The sequence below is a fragment of the Leguminivora glycinivorella genome, chromosome 6 (genome assembly GCF_023078275.1).
Source record: "Leguminivora glycinivorella isolate SPB_JAAS2020 chromosome 6, LegGlyc_1.1, whole genome shotgun sequence".
In the NCBI taxonomy this organism is placed as follows: Eukaryota; Metazoa; Arthropoda; class Insecta; order Lepidoptera; family Tortricidae; genus Leguminivora; species Leguminivora glycinivorella.
This window is the reverse complement of record NC_062976.1, coordinates 16,984,200-17,003,465: the sequence shown is the minus strand read 5'-3', so window position 1 is coordinate 17,003,465 and position 19,266 is coordinate 16,984,200. Positions and strand designations below refer to the sequence as shown.

The 19,266-nt window shown below is 39.7% G+C and overlaps 1 protein-coding gene across 1 annotated transcript in view; it reads right to left on the bottom strand.

Moving 5' to 3' along the window:
• Positions 1-885: 885 nt before the first annotated feature.
• The window catches only part of LOC125227434 (T-box transcription factor TBX20-like), a 53,691-nt gene continuing 35,310 nt past the window's right edge, over positions 886-19,266 (bottom strand). The window contains 6 exon segments of the mRNA XM_048131753.1: positions 886-1,993; positions 1,996-2,120; positions 2,234-2,308; positions 2,856-2,932; positions 17,280-17,444; positions 17,849-18,122. Coding sequence (XP_047987710.1) covers positions 1,677-1,993; positions 1,996-2,120; positions 2,234-2,308; positions 2,856-2,932; positions 17,280-17,444; positions 17,849-18,122 — 1,033 coding nt within the window. The 3' untranslated portion in view covers positions 886-1,676.

Genomic DNA, 19,266 nt, shown 5'->3' with positions numbered 1-19,266 from the left:
CTTTTCTTATATGCACATTGTTTTGTATGTCTACCGGCGGTCCGTTGTAAGATCCGGCAGATGTAAGTAGGTAGGTATATTGTATTGACGGTAATCATAATGTAAGTAGGTAGGTACTAAGTAAACCAACACGAAGGATATTAGGTTCGTTAGGTTGTTTCAGATACCTACAAACGTAAGTACATGGTCTTTTCTATCTGATCTTACGACCAACCGTTGACATGACTTTTACTCATTGTATTGTGTAAAATGATAGATTCATTTCTTTGCTTCATTCTTCAATGCTTAAGTTAAGTTCAAGCAGCATACTAGCAACATACCTTAGTCTCTATGACTTAGTAGTTCGAACTTTAATAGGTACTTATCTATTGCAGATGTAATCATTTAATTTTCCTAATTTATCTTCTTTGAATGCGTCGTCGGTGTTTTTTAGCCTGATTAACTATTATTGTTATTATTATTTGTTAATGCACAGGCAGCTTAAAGCTGATACGTGCACGTCAATGTCTTGGTGCACTTGTGTTTTGTCAATTCAATAAATATTTGTCGAGTCTGTTTTTAAAAGAGTTCACTGAAGGTGCACTGATTACGGTTTCGGGCAAACTGTTCCACACTCTCACTGTGCCAATCGTTCACGATCCATAGCCAATCGTGGTAACAGAACTAAATCTTGATTTGGTTCTGTGGTAACATCTCTCTCTATCGCTTTTCCGTAATAACGCATAGGGGTTAGGGGCAGTTGCGTTTCGCATCTTGTCTACGCAGCCAGTACACAACGTTCCAGACTTGAAACGTCGTTTGAGCTGTGGGTAGGTAAAATAAGCTTATAACAGCTTATGTTGAAGATAGGTAGGTAAGTAAGATCAATAACAAAGCACGTTTATGTTAACAAACATTTAATTTTTTTCCGTTTAGCAATATATTATTCATAGATAATAATAATTATAATTTAACTACAATGTATCTTCTCTCTAGGTACTTCTATGAGTCCGCTGCAAACGGTCCAGCTTTCGAAACATCCTCGCGCACTAAATATCATTTCTACAATTTATTTAATACATCTATTCTTACAATTAACACCTAGGCTTTCTAAAACAATTTAGTATTTTGATGTATTGCACATTTTACCTAATATGTGAAATCAGGTGCTCGAACAGCAAACATATTCCCCGAGGAAACAAACTTGTGAGAAATCGTACTAACTAAATCCAATTAGATCGAATACTGTCATTTAATGCATTTATTAAACCCTAATTGGCTATATCTATAACACGAAATTTTGCTGAAACCATCACTACGAGACGAAACTATTAGGAACATATCGTAACAATATTAAATACAACTATAAAATTAAATATTATTTTACAATATAATACAAAAGTTCGCAAAGAACGAAAGGGACATCGTTACAAATGTCAAAAAGTGAAGGATCCCGATGCTTCTATGATACGCAGATTTTCACAACACATGTAAAGCGCAAGTTCTATTCTTAAATGCATTCGCGATACAGTGGGCATGTTCACTCGAGTCGGCACAATGCTAATAACCCACGTCGTTAAAGTCAGTGGAACGTGCGCGCCTCCACCCGACACCGCCGCGCGGCCATCTCGGCGAGGACCCTACAACGATACCGCTTCTACAGAGATCTTGGAGATTTTACATTTATTGGCTTAGCACTAAGTGGGACTGTGCGGCGGATGCGGAGTGTGTGGCGGGTGCGGCGGCAGCGGCAGCGGGTGCGGGCTGGCGTCGCGCAGCGAGTCGGGCGAGGAGCCGGGCGAGGCGCGCCGCGGCGGGTACGGCGAGAACCGGTGCTGCGCCAGCGGCGAGGGCGCCGCCGCGCCGCCCGGGTACACGGGCCTCGGCAGCTGCAGCCCCGAGCCTGATGCCGCAAGGTGCTGCTGCGCCAGCAGTTGTGGCGCCAGGCAAGCCCACTGCCCCCACAGCGCCGCCGCTGGCACGCCGTATAGTGGGTATGCCGCCCGCAAGAAAGCTGCGAACGCGCCGCCAAAATAGCCTTCTCTTCTAGTGTCAGATTGTTGTTGTGTTGATCCAAATCGAAAGGTCGGAGCGGCGAGCGTAGATAGTGCTGCTCTGCTAGCATCGACTCCATTGTCTCTCTGAAAGAACACGAAACGGCAATTGAGTAAATTGCTTGCTATTTTACTATTTTATCGTAACTTTACCTTAATGCGAGTAGGTATAGGTAATATGATTGTGTGATCGTATCTACCTATGATTAGCGGCGTTGAAGCGCGCCTCATCGGGGAAGACTGATGTTCTTTCGTGCTCTCCCGTGATATAAAATCTCGACAAAGAAAAAAATTCAAAATAAAACATTTGCAAATATGAGTTGATCGAAAATGTCATACAATTATACTATTGTGGATGAAAACAGTGCAATGGTTGGGCCTTAATGAGCGAATGTATAGATATCGGAGAATTATAAATTTTACGGTTGCAGTCGGTTATAGATCCGTTTTAAAAGACCTATAATTAGACCAGTAGGGTAAGAATTTATAAAGATGGAAGTGTAATTTAACCCCTCAAGGCATCAATCAGTGTCGGTCATCGTGTTTGTTTCTGTGAGCGTCATCGTCCACGTTCAATACCTACACGATTAGAGACGGCCCGAATTCTGGCGTACACGTATGCGTACGTAATGAGACTAATAAGTGTTCGTAAATTAATGATACACGCCTGTCGTTTCAGATACCTGCCCAATCATTATCCGTCATTGCCGCATAACTATTTCAACGGCATGTTTCCGGGTCATTTCTTATTTTGATTGATAAATCAATCGAGTAAATATGTTAATAAGGCAACCTCAGCAGGTATCTAAGAATGATATTTACCTCTCGAATTCGGTGAGACGTGACGAGTCGCGGAACCCTTTCGCGAATGGATTACTGTCGATTTTCAGTTTCGTGATCTGAAACAAAAGAGACACGGTTATTTGAGCTGCACAATAGACTGAAAAAAATGCGAGAAAATTCAATCAATCACAATATGTATTGCTGGTTATGAGCTCATTGGTTACATTACAGAGAACGGTCTTCATGACCTGCCTCAGACATGCAGGCGTACAATATTGAAAGTATTAAAATAAATTAAAAAATATTTTCTGTAAATTGCGTATTAACAAAATTAGGTGATTATCATTTGTAGAAAGCAAACCATAAACAATCTGGTGATAAAATATTATTATAATAATGAATATTTGATTATTAATTAACGGAATACCAATTTTATGTCTTGGATCCAATTTCAATTAGATGCTGAGAAGAGGCTTATGTTATAACCCGCTGACATAAATTACCATAAGTAGAAGTTCATATTGGAAGCTTTTTATGAAGCATTTTTTTATCTTCCTAAGCAATGTGTTGGTTTAAAGTGTAGGTTATTACCTGTGTTGTGTATTACCTATAGTAGTAGGTAATACTGGCTTAAAATAGCTATAGATAGACGTACCTAAATTATTTGGCGGTAAGTGAAAGATTGTAAGCAACCTAAAGACTGTCGGACCAAGTGGATTATCCGTTTCCAATCCGCTAACCTAGTTTAATGTAAAAGCATGGAATTTGCAAATCAGTTTATATAATAGCGATCACGGGAAGAATCTATTAAAAAAAACCGCATCAAAATCCGTGACTGAAAATCGAGGACAGAGAAAGCGACTTTGTTTATAACAGTGATGTAGTAGATTTATATGAAGAACAACCGGTGACTGAAAATCGAGGCAGCCTTAGTTTATAACCTAGGTACTAGCTTATAACGGCTTCGCTCGCGTTCGATAATTGCAGAATGCTCCATACAAATTTCCACCCCTAATTTTAGGGAAGTGGGGGGTTAGAAAGAGACAAAAAGTAGCCTATGTCACTCTCTATCCCTTCAACTATCTCCACTTAAAAAAATCACGTAAATTCCTTGCGCCGTTTTGCCGTGAAAGCCGGACAAACAAACTGAAACACACACACTTTTCCATTTATAATATTAGTATGTATATGTATAGCTTGCAAAATTCATAGTACATATACAAGCAGAAGGGCCTGCTAGTGTCACAGTGTGAACGGGCTGCGCGGGCGCACACCGCCCGCGGCGCGCGCGCCGGCTAATAAGGTTAACTTATTGACGACATCCACCTCCGTTTATCACGACACTTCACGTGTCCTACTATTATTTTACAACCAACAGTAGGGTGTTTGCATTTAATTAAATAGAGGTACATTATTTTAAGGTGAGATACGACAACAAATCAATGCTGATCGATGTCATATTACTTATAGAGTCACATAGTGGCTGTAACAATATTTCGCTCATGTAATATGTAGGTAAGGCAAGATGCAATAAGGCAAACATTGGGATATCAACACTTAAAATTATAGGGAATCCTCATACTGTTCCTCTAGTCTCGAGTAAAATAAACTATTTTAGTGTTGTCGCGCATATCTAGGTACCCCTAGTGAGAACTATTCTATCTTTTAAAAGTGCATTAAGTATCAAAAATATCAAACAATATTTAATTATCCGAACGAACAAATCTTAAAATAAGTACATAACTAAATAATTTACAATGTGTCGATGGCATAACAAACATCATCGTTAAACAATTTGCAAAGGTAACCTGTTTAGAATCAAGTCGATGGACCCATAAAGCAAATATTTGATTTAAGGTAGGGCAAGGTGTTAAAAAATATGTTTGGCATCGCGGAGGCAGCGCGATGAGAAATCGCCCCGCTGGGCCCGGGCCGCTCCCGCTGCGGCCGCTGCCGTTTCGCGTTGATCGGACGACCACTGCGGTCGGAAAGATCAGAACGAATGGGACCGAATAGTGTCAAAATGATACGAATAGTCCACAGATAGTAACATTCCGGGCCCAAAGGTTGTAAGTAACCGAAGTTTAATATGAGAACTTGACGTTTTTTTGTTGCTCTGCTAATTAGCTCTCGCTCTCGGTCGGCGCAGTCACACACTCGTTCTCGATCCAAATCGCTCGCGCTCGCCGATCCTATACTGAACTAAATGAGCAAAGACCGAATCTCAGAGCCTGGAAAGATTCAGTTCATTTCGGTCATTGATGGGATTTTATTCCTAACAGTTCATAGTTCGTGAACGACACAAGCCTAGTTTGGAATAATATTTTAGGTTCCTTGGAAAGGAAACCTTAAACCACTCGAATCCTAACACCCGATCGAACTACCACTTTGACAATTATTGAAGTCATTTTTAGTGGTTAGAGGACGCTACAAAGATGCACTACAAACTTGCATTGACATTAGGGACACTTTTCTTCACTTTTGGCACAATAATTAATGCTCAACTGGCCCCGTAGCCGAATGGCATTTCTCCGACGCCAAACGAAAGCGATACGCCGCTGGCTCTGTCGCGCCAATACGCAAGCGCGATAGAGATAGATATCTACTAGCGCTTCGTTTCGTGAGCGTTTCGTGAGCGATTGTGCCATTCGGCTAGGCACCCTGGCATCAACCAACTTATAGGATTTCAGTGCGAATCTGCACAAAATGTAAAGGAGAAGTGAATAAAGAAATCTAAATTCAATTTGAAATGATTGTGTTGTTAAAAATTTCAGGAAATGCCAATTTGATTGAGATTTATTATATTCATTTGTTTGAACTGTGATGCCTGAGAGACGCGTTAATCTCCAAAGACTAGAAAAACATCCGGAGTCGCATTGTCACGGATCAAAGAAAAACAATAAACAATACAAAATATTGACTAGCTCGTGACAAATCTTTGGCCGCAAGTAACATCAGAACATCACACACAACACAACGTGTCGCCCGCTAATGATCACGAAAATAAATAAAAGTCGAACAAAGAATCGTGTAAGTTACTCATTCAGTGAATTGTTTTTTGAATATGGAATGGAATAAAAAAGTATCATAAAGTTGTCTGTTCGGGTATAGATAGCGCACTACAGAAAAAAAGACGATTTTGTAACATTTATGAGTTCTGTTTTGGAGCAAGTTCATGCTTACGTAATGACAATGCTTGCCTTATTAAGGTATGACTGTTGATCCATTTATTAACCGACTTCAAAAAAGGAGGAGGTTCTCAATTCGACTGAATGTTTTTTTTTTTTTTTTTGTATGTATGTTACTCGATATCTCCGAGAATCGTGGACCGATTTTCAAAATTTTTTTTTTGATCGAACGGGTATAACCCCGAGATGGTCCCATTGGCACCAAGTCAGGGTCTGATTATGGGATCTTGGAGAAAACGAGGGAACTCTTCAAATGTTATAGGCACATGTAATGTTTTTAGTGTATTTTTCAAAGGTACACCAGTATTTACGCCTGACGGTAGTAATTTTATGTGGCTGAGCTGATGATGGAAGGTCAACTCCTCAATGGTTAGGAGTTAAAGGATAATTCTTTCACTACTGTACATATATTCGGACTGATACATATAATATCACTAGGAACCACTAAAAATCAACAAATAAATTAACTTTTTAACAAAAAATAAAACCGCCTTCAAAAATAAGCGCGTTACAAAACACGGAGAAACTAAAAAGCAAAAAATAATAAACCTTTGAATTCAGATTTCTTATCGTATTGCAATAATCTAAACATCCAAATTATAAACAAATCAATTATTTTTGGAGTCGGTACCAGCCTGTGTATGGTTGGGTGGGTCAAACAGGCAATAGCAAGGCGACGAACAGGTCTGGTACCGACTACAAAAATAATTGATTTGTTTATAATTTGGATGTTTAGATTATTGCAATACGATAAGAAATCTTATTTTAAAGGTTTATTATTTTTTGCTTTTTAGTTTCTCCGTGTTTTGTAACGCGCTTATTTTTGAAGGCGGTTTTATTTTTTGTTAAAAAGTTATATACCTGCATAATAATGCAGGTGCCATTCCGTTGCAGGTCTTAATTTAAGGGCTGTACCTATTGTAAAATACGATGTGTCATTCAATACGTCCAAGTCCGAGACGGGCGACCGGCCGCGACCACGGGCAGGCAGGTCGCGGGTCACCGTGGCAGCTACTTACGCTTGCACACCCACCCGGCTCCATTGACTACAATGGCCGCTCGTCGCGCCTGCGCCTGACGTAATGAGTGCGCCTACAATGCTAGTAGCTGACAATATTGACGCATTATACATTATGTATGCCTGTCGAGCCGCCCGTAATTGTTTTCAATGGGTTGACACTGCTCGTTTCGTGATTTGCTTTTCCGTTAAAGAAGCCTCATTCACTTTTTATGAAGCTTTTCGTAATGGACAAGCGCCACGGAGTAATGAATGAAACTCTCTCTCGCTACTGACGTTTATTAGATTTACTACAAACATAAGAACAAGGCGTGTCAAAACATCCTAATTTAAGTATCAACAAACGTTCGCCTTGGGCGGCGGCTGCGCTCACTGACAACATTAAAGGCGCCATAATGACATTATTCCCGAGCGGGAAACAAAAAATCTCACAAAAAGGCGTCAAGGAGAAACGAACGTCGCCTGCGCTGCAAACGATGCTCTAATTATTGGGGTGGTGATGTATTGTATTGTATGGAACGAGATACAGATACATGTGCACTCGACAAACGAACATCTATTTTTGTGTAGCTAAAAACAGAATTAAACGTTTGTAAGTGTTTTAGACGAGAGTTGATTAATGCTCTATGGTCTAATTTTATAGATATTATTATTCATACTAATCAAAGATTGACTAGCATCATGATGCTATTTATCTCTTCAACCGCATATTTAAGAGACATGACGAATTAGCTTGTTCGGTTGTCATGTAAACACGCGAGAAGTCAGTCGACGCGACGCGAGAGTCGAAGGGACATTCCGAGGAGTAAATGTATTCGTTCCTGTGCGGCTAGGTATCTCACTGATGGATGTAAGGAGGGTATCGTCGACGGAGACGCTGTGATATACGTGTGTGCCCGGTTTAGGGTGAAAACGCCTTTCATTACCTAGTTGTAGGTTGACTCAGCTTTCAAATCGAGAATTAAATATACCAAACTGTTAATCGTAAATGTCTCCATAGTTATCACATGTCTAACTTTAACTGAAAATCAATCAGAACAACTTCTGCTAGAGACTTCGAGTTCAAAATCATATGAGCAATAATTGTTTGATTATAAAAGTCACACAAGATTCACGCGTTCTCATGGCGTCGGAACTTGAGCTCCAGCTGCCGGTTAACGACGTTTTCCAGAAAACCGATGGTTTATTGACAATAATTCGCGAGTGCTCCGATCCGCGCCACATGTGGCCCGACCGGTTCAGCATAATGTGCTCAATATCTCGAGATATCGAGACTCGTCAGTTCAGAATTTGGCATTCCTGATCATTGAATAATGGTTGTACTAGACGTGTGTTTACTACCTACTTCCTGAAGATGGACTTGCTAAGGTATTTCGGTTTTGACATATTCTCAGCTCCATAGCTGGGCACCATTAATCAAATAGTTAACTTCGATAATCGCTAATCCGTTACTAAAAAAGTTAACTTCGATAATCGTTAAAGCGATACATTTCAACAAGTTTAACGGAAGTTAAAATTAATCGATAATCCGTTAATCGCTATAAAAAAATATTTTTACTGTTGGTAGTTGAATCAGTTATCAACTATTTAGTATTTGCGTAAGTTTAACTATATGTTACTGTAAAAGCCCGAAGTTCGCCAAAATCTCTTAAAAAATCCTAGGTTTCGCCGTACTACGGGCTTTTACAGTAGCGGTCAGAGCAAGTTTTAGTCGGCGCGTGCGGAACTGGATTAACGATTAACGGACTCGAAGAAATTTAACGGAAGTTAACGAATCCGTTAACATTTTTAAAAGTAAACTTAAAAGTTAATCCGTTAACCAAAATGTTAACTTCGTTAATTAACGATTAACGGATTAACGAGTTAATGCCCAGCTATGCTCAGCTCATACTTTAGCCCGTCGTGAACACAACTCGCATGCACTGTGCTTGAAAATAAAGGATCTCTATAATGTCCCGCGTTTGACTAAACTTGTGTAAGTAATCCGTATTATATGACTAAAATTTTCGACATCATTTCGACATATTTAGCTATGAAATAAATAACGCAAGTTTTTTATTTGCTCTTTAATTTCTGACCAGCAATTTCAAGTAAGATTTCAGATTTCTTCCTCTTCCAACAACTCGAGGAGGCGAAGGCTGTCGCTGACACTTCCGATGGACAGTATGAGGGAGACATCGTGCAAGTTGTACAGGTTATCCGCGATCTCAGCTACTATTCTTATAAGCATTCTGCAGACCCACATTTCTTATTGACTTTTTACACACTGTATATAATGTTGACGCAGGTAACAATTCGAGCAGATCTTCAAATGGTTTTAGCTTCATCGCGAACATTTGACTAACTAAAATAAGGGCGGTCATTGGTTTCGTTAGTTTCCTGGGTCAGTTTGTTGATCAGATCCTTGAGCGGCCCCACGCTGAGAATCAGGTCCACTTTACATTCGTGTCCGCTGTTCTGACTGCAGACTCGGAAAATTAAAGAATAAGCAATTTGCCACATTTCAACTGAGACAAGCTTATTTTATTCACCGTATTTCTTTATTTATTCGGCATTTGATGTTGTTGATGCGAGCTTATGTAACGTCGCCTGTCATGGTGGCGATGACTTATTACTTTTTTTCAATACATCATCGGGCAATAACACTAGATTCAATGACATTTATTTACAACAGAGGTTATATTTTTTGTCTTTCTCGTAAATAATTCAGATTTTCATTTGCAATGACAAAGTTTGGTAATTATCGGATTTCTATGAAGTTTGTAACGACATTCCCTCACTTTCATTTCAATGTAAGTTTCTCATATTTTTTGTTAACTTAACGCTCAACTTGCAGTAGGAAAAAGTACGGGGCTGTTTCGCTTAGCTGTTACGACCAGTCTATTATCAGGAGCAATGGAGTAAAAATGGAGATATTTTTTTGCAGCTTTTTCCAGCAGTTACCACAAAACCAAATCAAACTGCGTTAAATGGTAACTATACCTGGATTTTTTTTTAGTAGTTGCCACCAAAATGTGAAACAACCCGAAACAGGCGTCACTTAACAAGTTGAAATTAATCGAAGTTCTTGTTCAGCAACATGTTCAGTTTCCCCGTACAGTGGCAGGGTGCGCAGACGCAATAAATCCCGCGCCCGCACACGACGGCCGCGTGACGTCACGTGATCGATGGCGGGCGAGCAGGACGGCAACATTTCATTCATTAAAAAGAAACCAGGTACGACTGAGATGCAAAACCTATAAATTTATTTAACATTTTATACACATTTATAGAAAGTACGTTGACTTCTTGTATTTTTGACTAATGTTTGCTTTTTATGAACTCGCCTTATTTAATATTAATAAGCTCGGTTATCAAAGTGCATCGCATCAGGATATATTTGAATCCGCCAATATCATTTAAAATTCAATTCAATTTTCATTTCATCAAGTGTCCGTTACGACGACCCTGCTGATGTGTCTTCAAAAGGCTTTTACTGACGCCTAATAGTTATTTGTTATACAAGGGGGCAAAGTTGTATTTTAACGCCGAGTGTGGAATTGAAAAACGAGCAAGTGAAAGGATTCTATAGTTGAACCACGAGCGAAGCGAGTGGTTCGAGAATAGAATCCTGAACTTGCGAGTTTTTTAACTTACGAGAAGTAAAATACATTTGCACCCGAGTGTAACACAAAACTTTTCCCCTCACTATAGCGAGGAAACTACAACGCAAAAGATGCGTTTATCACTGCTTCCAGTAGTTCCAGAGGTGGTAAATCATCTTTATTACTAGATTCACCTACTTTAACCAATTTTAAAGCAGTTAATTTGACTTTATTCAAGGTCAAATTACTTTACCCACTAGTGGATAAAATGCGTTTTACCCGCTGCTATTAAAGGACAAAACACGTGTTTCCGAGCTAGTGAGGGGAAAAATATAAAATAAAAATTCAGCTTCTCTCAATAAAAAAATAATTATTTTCATGATACGCATTTGAGTCCAAGCATGAAGTCAGTTCTCCAACATAATATTATATTATAAATTGTAGAGCACCGATACGAGTAGCTCATACCTATGTATGTATTAATTAATACAGACACTGGGGTCGATTTTTGAATGCCGACCATTCTATTTCGTGACTATCTACCCTACCCACTGAAACACTTTTTAACTAATTACAATAAATACCGAATTACCTACATACTATGTGATCCTCTGTAGTGCGAATTATACTAATGTAATAAAATAGTTAAAACCTGTTGTTTATCTGCACCACTTTTAAACTTTGTAACGTAAATACTTATAAAAGTATCCAAAGCTAACATGAATTAGTCAACGTTATACTTGTTAAATGTTGTCAAGCGTAAAAGGATCACAATAAAGAATGAATCGATTATCGGGAAAGAATTGCGGGAGGAGCGCAGGCGCAAGCGCGGGCGGCGTGACACCTGACCGCAGCCATTTTGGATGAAATATGTTTATTTGTCATGGCTGCCCTTTGTTATTTAAATTGTGTTTGCCTTTACTCCTTCATTATATTGTATGATTATGCTCGGGTAAAACTCGTTTGTAGACCCCAATGTGAGAATAGCTTTGAGATTTTAGAATATTGATTGTTGATATCTACTGAGAAATGAGAAATAAATTTCAATTAAGTGCCCTATTGAACATTGTGGTGTGTCCGGCTATAGCCAAAGTGACAATCGCTTGCGCTACAACGAAACGTTATGCCTCTCTATTATTCTTCCATGTTAGTGCGACAGTGACAGTTTCACTCGCTACGAAGTGTCAGCGAGTGGAATGTTGGCTACGCGCTACGCAGCCAGAGCAGTTATTTCCGTGATCATCTCTCTGAGCCGCGTAATGCGCTTTATAGCGTGACTAACAAAAATAAGTACACGGTTTCTTTAATCGTTTTATGATACATTTGTCTTGCGCTAAGCATCCAACTTATTCCTATTACTTTTGGCCCTGTTGACACCGATTTTTAATACGTTATTTCAAAGGATTACCATTTTTATAAAACTCCATTGAAAGAGTCAACACGGACGGTTGAAACAACTCTGCAGGTTACCATCCGCGAGTTTTTACTCCAGAATCCTCAGTGGAGCTATCAATCATAACAAATTCACAAGTCATCGGCTATTAAAAAGCACATTGTGTGCATTGGGGATGCGCGAACGCTAACAAACATTGTCACCTCGCAGCGAGTCGAATCCCGGACAAAGGTTTCTCACAAAACGAGCGAAGCGACAATGGCCCGGTGGGTGTAAAATGTATAAATATTGAAGCAGGTTGTGCGCGAGCGCCGGGTTCCCGGGAACCACCCCGCGGCGATGCGCCCGCGCCGGCCAGGCGACGCACAGTCTCACACCGCGACACACAAAAAACACTATTCACGTTTTTTGAGCAGTTTTATCTTGTCTTATATCAGCGTTCCAGTGTGATAAAGCACCAATAATGATGTTTCATTCCAAACCGATTTAACAACGTCTCGCATCGATATAAAATTGTGGTGACACTTTTTTCATACGGGCACCTATAAGGGACCCGGGTCTGCTGTAAAGCAACTATTCAAAATTAGGCTGGTGTTTCATCGTCTGCATAATGTTTTTAGGTTTTTTATACTCATCTATAACGACTAGGGCTTCCAATACCGGGATCCCGGTATCTCGGGATCCCGGGATCCCGCCTTTTTTTGGGCCCATTTCAATACCGGTATTTAATTTAGCAATACCGGGATCCCGGTATTTTTAAAAACTAACAAATTATGCCAAATTAACGTAAATTACTCATCAAAAACGTAAAATTTCTGCATCATGATGGTCACTACACGCGTAAATCTTGCTTGTTGCTCTCTTTTCTCGATTTGACACATTCTCTGTTTGGTGTTTTTGCAAGATTTGTATGAAAATGATAGTTTTTTCGATGATTACCCAGATAAAGAATTAAAGTTACGCGTCAAAAGCATTCATTGAGGAGGGTCTGCCGCGAACAGTTTTTGACACATTTGTCGCACTTGTGACTTCGCACGTAAGTGTGACAGAAAAGCAACACGTCAAACGTAGTTGTAATAGGCCATAGATCCTCTGTAAACAAATCGCCTTGATGCATCTATATTGGTTAATGCAAACGAACTAACGTATACCGTAGCTACTCTATTTTCACTGTTGTACGTGTGCGTTAGTGTGTTGAACTCTAGCTGAAAACTTTGCCGTAACATTCCCGATAGTAACGAAATAGGGAACTCACTACTCAACTATCAAAATGAGGAAAATTACTTTTCTTATACGTAAATGAAGTGTTCCTATTCCGCGAAGTAATCTTTTTGATTTTGATTATCATGGATTTCCGCAAAGTAATGTGTGATTCCATAGATTATTTCTTAATGTGATTTTTAATAATCTATGTCGGACAATTTAGCTTTTTTTTTATAAATGGGCTTACTCTTGGCCACAGACTAGCCAAAGCAGAGTCAAAGACGTGGCCTACGATGGAGTGAGCTCGCCCAGAAGATGCCTGTTCACTCTTGATTTGAAGGAAGGGTTATATGAGCTCGGAAATATAGCCGCCGGCAAGGAATTCCACTCCTTGGCAGTGCGCAAAAGAAAAGAAGAAGCAAAGCGCTTCGTGCGGATTCTTGGCTAATTATTCAATGATTTGGTGGATTTATTTTATTAGTGCTTTAGCGCCTCTAGCGCCACGAAAAACAAAAATACCACTAAATTGTACCATAGATATTGATTACAATGTGTTTAAAAAAATCATCTCATGTTCTAATTTCAAAAGTCAATGATGAAACTATAGAGTGTGTGTAATCGAGAAATGCTCTTAATGCTTGTTATTTAATAAAGTGATACTGATATTATAGTTAAATCTACAGTACAATTATACCATTAACACCGACTATAAAATGTAACACTGCATGAATGAGACACAGCTTCCTAGTATCATAGCCATATTAAAGAAGAGGCGACTGAGGTGGCTCGGGCATGTGTATCGAATGGAGCGGACTCGTTTGCCGCGTCAAATCCTGGAAGAGGTTGCAGATGCAAAGAGACCGGTCGGACGGCCAATGCTGCGCTTTAAAGATTGCGTGAAGCGTGACATAGTCACATTTGATATTCCATGCAACCAGTGGCAACGACTGGCCGAGAACCGACCCACGTGGCGCCGTGTTATCCATGACGGTCAATCCAAGCACGCCAATGCCTGGTTTTTCTCCTTGAATGATAAACGCATGAGGCGTCACGAGCAGGCCTCTAACCCCCGCCCATCTGGGGGAGCATATACCTGCCGTGTGTGTGGACGAGGGATCCTCTCTTGAATTGGGCTATACGGCCACGAATGTAAGTGTCGCAAGGATGCTGCTTGAATCGTCTGTTATAGATGCAAAGGCCTGTTATTATTAAAATGTAAAAGGTTCTATTCCGCACGAGCTTAAAGAGAACGATTTGGCAAAAAACATGGTTTGCTATGGCCGCGTCTTCTTGCAAAATGTCCGATCTGGAGGCGATATCTAACTTACAGAATCACCTGAGTACAGATCTGGCGCTCTTTCCCGCTTGATTTTATACTGCGTCCTCAGTCCCACTCACAACAAAAATAAAGAGCACAGGGCGTAGCCGTTTGAACTATGTAGGTATACTTAAAAACAATAAAAGTTGAGCCGACTTGGCCACATAAGTTTGAAAAACCGTTTTGGGTCAAAATCGAAACTTTTTAAGTTGGAAATGTAATCGATTTGACCCATTTGTAAGAATTGTAAGTCGGATTAGCAAGATTCTGCTGTAGTATAACACGCATGAAAATTAACAAACGAGATTTTGAATAAAATTTGTTATTTTAAGCAAATTACTTGGTTTTTATATTTTCCTGATTTCAATACCGGGATCCCGGGATCCCGGTATTGAAATCGCCAATACCGGAATGAATACCGGTATTGGAGAATGTCCGGTATTTGGAAGCCCTAATAACGACGTATTCATGCTCTTTTAAAAGCTTAAAGTTATGCGGGCTCAGCCATATCGATCTCTTGGCGCGCAGGTGCAAACATGCTAAGTGTATTCTTATTGTTGTAAGGGATTGGTTTATCAGTGACACTATCTCCGCTGTTCGACAAATGTTTTAGCTGTCAGAGATGTGACGTCAGCCAAATCGGGCCACGGTGCGCGCGCGGCGATCGACCCGCCGATATCGCGCTCTTTACTTTGTGAAGTGAGTAGACAGATATTTTAGATTTGCTACGAACGACTGATTATACAATTGCCGTGAATAAGCATTCCTTTATTTATTTCCAAAAAATACTTGGTCATCGCTACGCTACTGACTGTAGCGTTTAGATAATTCTATTATATCTAAAGTGCGAGTGCTCTCTGCTAAGGTCAGATTCTGGTAGTAAATCTAGACGTACATTAGAATCAATAGAAATCACTGTGCATCGACCCGAGGGAGTCATTTGTAGCTATCGTAGGCGGAGCTCCGATAACATTAACTACGACGTGTAGGCCGGTATTACTACCTACCGGAGCTAGTTAGGTGTAAGTAAAGTTTTATTATCAAGAATAATATGTAGGTATTTGTTTTACATTCATAATTTTCGTAAGTATATCTTTTGGAACAGTATACAAATAGAAAATAATTATAGAGGTAAATTGATGACAGATTATTTCATTATTGTGAGACAATGAGTATATTTATGTAAAAATACAATAAACTAAGCTTTCACTATGTTTCGTTTCAAGCTTACAAATGGCCCAGAGCAGCTAATTAGAGGGCGAATGAAGATTTATGTACCGCGTTGTCGATATAAAGTAGCTTCCTTTATGAACCTCAAAACGTCCTAATTATTTTACTACACGAGATACAAAACGAGGAGCGCGGAGACGCCCAAACGCTCTTGTGACAGAGGATTAATTGTGCATGGCGACATATGCGGCGTGCGGCCGCGACCAACAGCGGATAACCGTTTAATTATTACATTTTAAGACGGAGTTTATAATTTAACTTTGATGATTAGGTAGAAATATACGTTAGATGCTATTAAACATATAAATATGAGATAATAACATTAATAGAGCACGCGTCATTACCTAATCTTTGACAAGTTTTTTGCCTTTATAAATTAGGTACTCATAATTTCTATCTGTTCTATCAATATCAGCATTTTTTAAATATTGAAACTCAAATTCTTTCTACACTGCTGGATATTAATATTCTACATAGATTCCTATACATAGGTAAGTAATTACACGATCAACACATATTATTGATTCTTATCAAATGCTTAATCATTTCCAGAGATGAGTCCATTCAGCAGTTCGTGATTCCATTTCTTGCTTTGGATTGTTATTTTTACCAATTATGTTCTGTACAGTGTGGCACACCCATGAATATGAATCGGCATTGTTTCATGCTTGTTAACTGCATATGTATACTTATTTACAATGTAAGTCAACGCCGCGCAAAGATTTGAAACTAAGACTGAGTGGCTGAGGAAAATCAATAGCGGTTGAATAGACGCTTAAAGCTCTAACTGATGGCAATTGCCGAAGTGAATACTTATATGGAAACCGTTCAGTAATGTGACATGCATAGCTGGACATCGTTTAAGGATTATATTTAGCGCGCGTGAAAACTTTAGTCGTCGCCGTCAAGCACGCGTCAGCCGCGCTATCCGTCCGTCGTCGGCTCGCCCGCGTGTGGCCGCCTGATACACAAAAATTATGTGCCACCTCCCTTTGTTCCACTGGACATACCTTTCAGCGAGATGCAATTAGTGTCGCGGAAATAGAACCGTCGATACTCAGTCGACGCACAAACGTTTAGCTTCAGATCTATTTCGGGTATCAAATAGATAAGCTGGCCAGATCGATCAATCAGTCCTCTTAGCACGGTGACGTTTATCACGCGCATAAAACATTCGGAGTGTCGCTTTGAGGAGCGCTTGTGCTTTATGTCAGCTGTAAACCTAGTGCGCTCAGTAACAAACCAGCGTAAGATGGTATAATTCCAAGGTATAACTTTAGCTTGATTGTAAGCTATTAAATTTGCTAATCTACATAGATAGATATTCCCTCCTTCAAAGCTACACAGTCACTGTTTTCCCAAGTTGTATACCTAACTTACTTCTGGGTGGCAAATACCACCATAAAATTATCTTGTGGTGGTATTAATACCAATAAAAATCTATCTATCTATCTATCTATTTGCCACCCAGAGACCCAGAGATCTTTGTGATCATACATAATTGTACCTACTATAATTAAAATACTTACAAGTTGATTCTGGTAGGCGGTGACGGCGGTGAAGACACACTCGGGGAAGATAAAGGTCTTGAACTCCTCCTGCTCGAGGTCGGTGATAGGGGCGTTGATGGCTCCCTCACGCCGCAGCACCAGGTGGATCCGGGGCTGGTACTTGTGCATCGAGTTTAACACCAGCTGGACAACAAAGAACAAGAATTATTTTCAAAATTACTATCCGCTTGTTACTGTGTTCTAATAATATGAGGTTGTGTTCAGTTTAAGAACGGAAGAAGAGCTACATATTTTTTATATATGTACAAGAAAACCTGGATTGAATTTTCAACAAATAAATTGAAGACTTTATGTGATACGCTTTTGAAATATAGGGACACCAATTCATTCAAAGTCCATATTTTCAGCTTAGCTGTTTAGAATTGACAGCTAATGTGTGCTAAAGTTTAGATAAATTTCAAGGGACAACCCTAGATTCATATCCACTCTCTGGAACACAGTTGTATTACACCATCCACTCTCTGGAACACAGTTGTATTACACCACTCTAACAAAAACTATGGAGATATTATGATGACTGAACATACCTGTCCATTCTTGTCCATCTCGTTGTTGGTGAGTTTGACCTTCTCGAAGGAGACGACCTGCTTGCGCAGCTGGTCGCCGGAGAAGGGCGAGTCGGGGTGCGGGTAGAGGCGCGCGGGCGCGGGCGGGTCCGCCTTGCCCGCCACCAGCCACGAGGAGCGGTGGTAGGCGTAGCGGTAGCGCTTGCCGTCCACCGGCACCACGTCCAGCAGCACCGCGTACCGCGCCTCCGCGCGGCACCCCGCGAACGACACGCGCACCGTCGGGAACATACGTCTGGAACAAACAATAACCAAAGTTGTAGAACTTGAAGTAGTATTTGAACCAAACTAGGTAGATGGTGCAAGCTGAGATGACTGCGGGACAACTTCGATGCATTCTACTCGAATTGGTCAGGGAATACACACACCAGGGTGGAGCCGAAGGTTACGAAAGGGAGGCCCTTTCCTCAGTGGGAAACTGCAGAAAAATGCACTAATAAAAACAATAATTACAACAAAATTACAAAAATTAAAAGACCTAATAAGGCCTGCTGAACATTGTTTTTAAAATTTTAAGTTATAACGTAGAACACTGTACCGTCATCCAATTTTTAACTGCTGCTTTTGCCTAAATTAGCGTCGTAATATTTATTTTTCTTACCAAATAAGTAGCTTCCTACAATAAAGGGTTCGAATTAAAAGACATGTAATTAAAGAAAATATAGTGTTGTGTAATAACGTTGACAGTGTGACCTAAAACAGATGTTCTGAATAATCTGGCGATAAAACAGTAGGTAATTGTTCTACTTTATCATACACTTCCACAACAGTCTTAACTGTGGTTTAAAAATGTATGAGGTTCAGCGTGTCTCGTAAATCATAACAGTTGGTAACGTTTTGCAGCTTACGAAATATTATGCCATCAAAAACTCCATTGCTATCAACATTTCGCGACAAGAAGGGTGCATTAAGAGAGTAGGTTACAAAATATCATATATCCTACCTACGTACGTACGTACCATAACATAACGTATGTTTGTAAATAAAATATGTGTTTAGGTAAAATTTATACGAATCGGCAGATTTAGTATCACTTTCTTGTTTTTCTATATTGTTTAGATACCTATGTCGGCTTATTCCGAAAATTGATTTAGACTTGGTGAAATTGAGAGTTCCTTTGGGTTAATTCGGGAAATTTTACTCTATCTAAAAATGTGTACACGTTATGTGAATTCAATGTTTGAGTTGTACTTGTAATTTGATTCTGCAATAAAATAAATGACTAATGATAAGTGAATTTAACTTATGCTAAAACAAGTTAATTGTAAATAACACGTTTATACATAATTGTAAATACGACACTAATATTTTGAAACTTTTCGTCCTGTTTGCCCAACTTAAATAATATTCAGTACGTGTCAGGCCGGTACACGCAGTAA